We start from the raw sequence: 2,950 nt of genomic DNA, 5'->3' as shown, positions 1-2,950 counted from the left end.
GAAGATTCTAATTACTTCTGAGATGCCGCCGTGGTCTTGCGCGGCATAGGGCGCGGTTGAGTTGCAGGAGTGCAGGTGCCTTTTTCTCTTTTTCCACGTGAGGAGAGGAAGTGCAGCAGGTCGGTTCCGGGGGTGATTTTCTTTTGGGGTTTGTGAAGGGGTGGGCTTGTGAGGGGGGGAGGATGGTGAGGTGACGGAAGCACGGCGGTGGTTTTGCGGGGAGTGTGGAAGATGAGGAGGGTGTGGGGTGGGCTTGTGGTTGGGGTTGGGGGATTGACGATGGTGGTGGAGGCGGGTCCATTTTCAGAGGTTGTTTGTGATTGCTTGATGGCACGAAGTTGGAAGATGAAGTTTCGGTCGAGGTTGATTGATGGCGGTTTGCTGTTGTGTAAAGAATGGGCCGGAAGGGAGCTACAGTTGACGTCTCAGCCCAACCTGCCGAGCGGGTAGTGGGGCACAGCCGCTGCAGCCCCGCTGTCGTCATGGCGGGGTCGTTGGGAGCTTCGTGCCCCTGAAAAGGTGCTGTGATCGTGGGGCATTCTGAGAATGGAAGGCCTAGGTTTCAGGTCGCCAGGGCTGAGATCGCGGCCGGAGCCATCCATTGATAAAAGCTCCTCTTCTTCCCATTTCCTCATAACCTGGCACTTCTGGGTCAGTCTTTGAATTCAGGATGTATCTAGAAATCACGACCGAAGCCTGACCGGCTGGATCTAGGTTATGCGAGGTACCGCGTAGTACGAGGATAGAAAATGAACAAATGTCTGGTGAACATCAAATTCCCAGGACAGACATAGAAAGATATATAGTCCTGTCTCACTACCTACAATTCACAACTCACACCTCCCCTCCTTCCCACCCCCCACCACCGTAACCACCACCAACTGCCTCCTCCTGGTCCCTCCTCCCGTGCCAAAACCCCCTCCCATAACTACCCAACACCTCTTCCCCCCTAGCTGTTTTTAGCGGCTTCGCCCTATTCGTGTCCTCCTTCCTTGCTCGGTCACAAGATACCGGCCGACTGATCTCCCACCGGCGACATCCCATATCGACCCTAAACTCGGCATTCGCCTTCCTCCCCCCCCTCCCCGGAACCCCCCGATAGTCATTCACAAACCTCGCCTCGTTCCCCGCGCGCGCCGCGTCCACCCGCCAGGTCCCCCTCCCGGTCCAGCCACAGGTCGTAGTCCGACCCGGCGTAGTCGTAATCGTCGCCACCGCCACCGCCGCCTTGGGGTGGGCGGCCGAACGGCGCCGTGCCGACGTGCACTTCGCCGAGGTATGGGAGGATTAGTGCGCCGGGTGCGAGGTCGCGTGTTGCGAAGAGGCCGGCTTGGCCGTGTGCGGGGTCTGAGGGGTTGTTAGTTTTTGGTTTGTTGGGGTTTGAGACATAAAAAAAGGAAGGGCAGAGCTTACGGGCCGGGTCGGTGATCGGGGTGATGCGGACTGACGGACACGGGCCCGGCTTGAGGTCGCGGGAGATTTCCGGGAGCGGGTCTGATGGGTCCGCTGCGCGGGTGCGGAGAGCCCGGAGGTGGGCGGGGGTTAGGTGTGGTGAGTAAGAGGGCGCTGTAAGGTAAGGTATGTGGGATGGCCAGCTGATTGGCACCGGTGTTGCGGGTGCTGGGGTTGGTTGTTTGCCGGCCATTTTGCCTGCTTTCTCCAGATGGTAAGTTGGTATAGGTATCTGGTGGGTGGGTGGTGTTCCTAAGCTGTGTACGCACCAGGTGGTTTGATTTTGGAAAAGAAACCGCAACTGAGCGGGGATCCATAAACCAGTTTTGCCCATCGGTAAGATGGCTCCTCCGTGGCTGGGCCAACTCGTCAATATGGCATCTACATACCACATAGGGACGAGTAGGACAAACACTACGAGCCTAGTGACGCCTCTCCCTCTCAATTGTTAAAACAAATAGACCTATATCTTTAGTTCATGCTAAGTCTATCATCACAGTTATAGTCCGCCCCTAAATACCACCGCTCTTAGAGGTTTTTGTTCCCTTCAGACACGTCTTATTCCACGATAAACCCACCACCTCCGCCATCATCATCATCATCATCGTCTTCATCCGGCACAAAAAAGCCGCCTCCTCCCATATCGTCCTCACTCGCATCCTCCATACCCACGTCGTCGTCCTCCTCCACTGCCTTCCCCTTCCCCTTGCCCTTAGGCTGGTCTACCTCCTCCTCCGCCTCCTCATCCACCCCAGCCCAAATCCGCTCCCTAATCCGCAGCGCCTTCAAAAACCGACTCCACATCCTCAACGCCCGCCTCGACCGTCTCTCCTGCTCCTCCTCCGCCTCCATATCCTCCAACCCCCCAATCACCGCCCACACCCCCTCCCCCGCCTCCTCCGGCACCACCACACCATTCAACACCGCCGTGCCATGCCGCCCGCGGAACTCAAACCCCGTCAGCGCAGGCGCGTAATCCACCCCCAAAATAAACGCCGCCTGCGCAGCCCTCTCATGCCTGACATGCACGCCGCCCCGAGGCACCATGCTCGGCACATACAGGTCGAGATTCCCAAACTTGTTCTTGGGCACCCTGCCCCCCACCACAGGCGGTGCCACATACGCGTCCGTCTGCTCCATCATATAAAGCGGCACATACCCCCTCGCGGCATCCCCAAACAACCCCACCCGATCGGGATCATCATCATCATCCCCCTCCCGTTCCCCATCACTCCCCGCACCATCCTCCCCCCACCCCCTCCCCCCCCCAAACCTTGGCGGAACACTAAGCTTCAACGCCTTTGACCCCTCCTTACCTTTACTAGCAATGCGGAACTCGTTCTGTTTGACACAAGACCTGTTCGTGCACTGCGCCACATCTAATGCGTCCGCGCCCCACGGTTTTGACCGTGGGTCCAAACCCAAAGGCCAGGAACGTGCTAACCATAAACACGCCACGGATCGAAGGTTTCTTCAGCAAGAGATGATGCATATCTGG

The 2,950-nt window shown here is 57.9% G+C and overlaps 2 protein-coding genes across 2 annotated transcripts in view; both read right to left on the bottom strand.

Annotated features, from left to right (window-relative positions):
* Positions 1-1,645, bottom strand: part of CHGG_08921 (uncharacterized protein) — a gene marked incomplete at both ends in the record, with an annotated part of 2,895 nt that extends 1,250 nt beyond the window's left edge. Inside the window, 4 exons of the mRNA XM_001226847.1 lie at positions 16-381; positions 436-638; positions 1,115-1,347; positions 1,414-1,645. Coding sequence (XP_001226848.1) covers positions 16-381; positions 436-638; positions 1,115-1,347; positions 1,414-1,645 — 1,034 coding nt within the window. The remainder of the gene's footprint in view (positions 1-15; positions 382-435; positions 639-1,114; positions 1,348-1,413) is intronic.
* Positions 1,646-2,010: 365 nt separating this feature from the next.
* CHGG_08920 (uncharacterized protein) overlaps positions 2,011-2,950 on the bottom strand; it is a gene marked incomplete at both ends in the record, with an annotated part of 3,161 nt that continues 2,221 nt past the window's right edge. The window contains one exon of the mRNA XM_001226846.1: positions 2,011-2,793. Within this exon, the coding sequence (XP_001226847.1) occupies positions 2,011-2,793 (783 nt within the window). The remainder of the gene's footprint in view (positions 2,794-2,950) is intronic.

Source organism: Chaetomium globosum, genomic scaffold, assembly GCF_000143365.1.
Source record: "Chaetomium globosum CBS 148.51 scaffold_6 genomic scaffold, whole genome shotgun sequence".
NCBI classification, from domain to species: Eukaryota; Fungi; Ascomycota; class Sordariomycetes; order Sordariales; family Chaetomiaceae; genus Chaetomium; species Chaetomium globosum.
The sequence above is the reverse complement of the archived record's forward strand: the minus strand, read 5'-3'. Positions and strand labels throughout refer to the sequence as shown.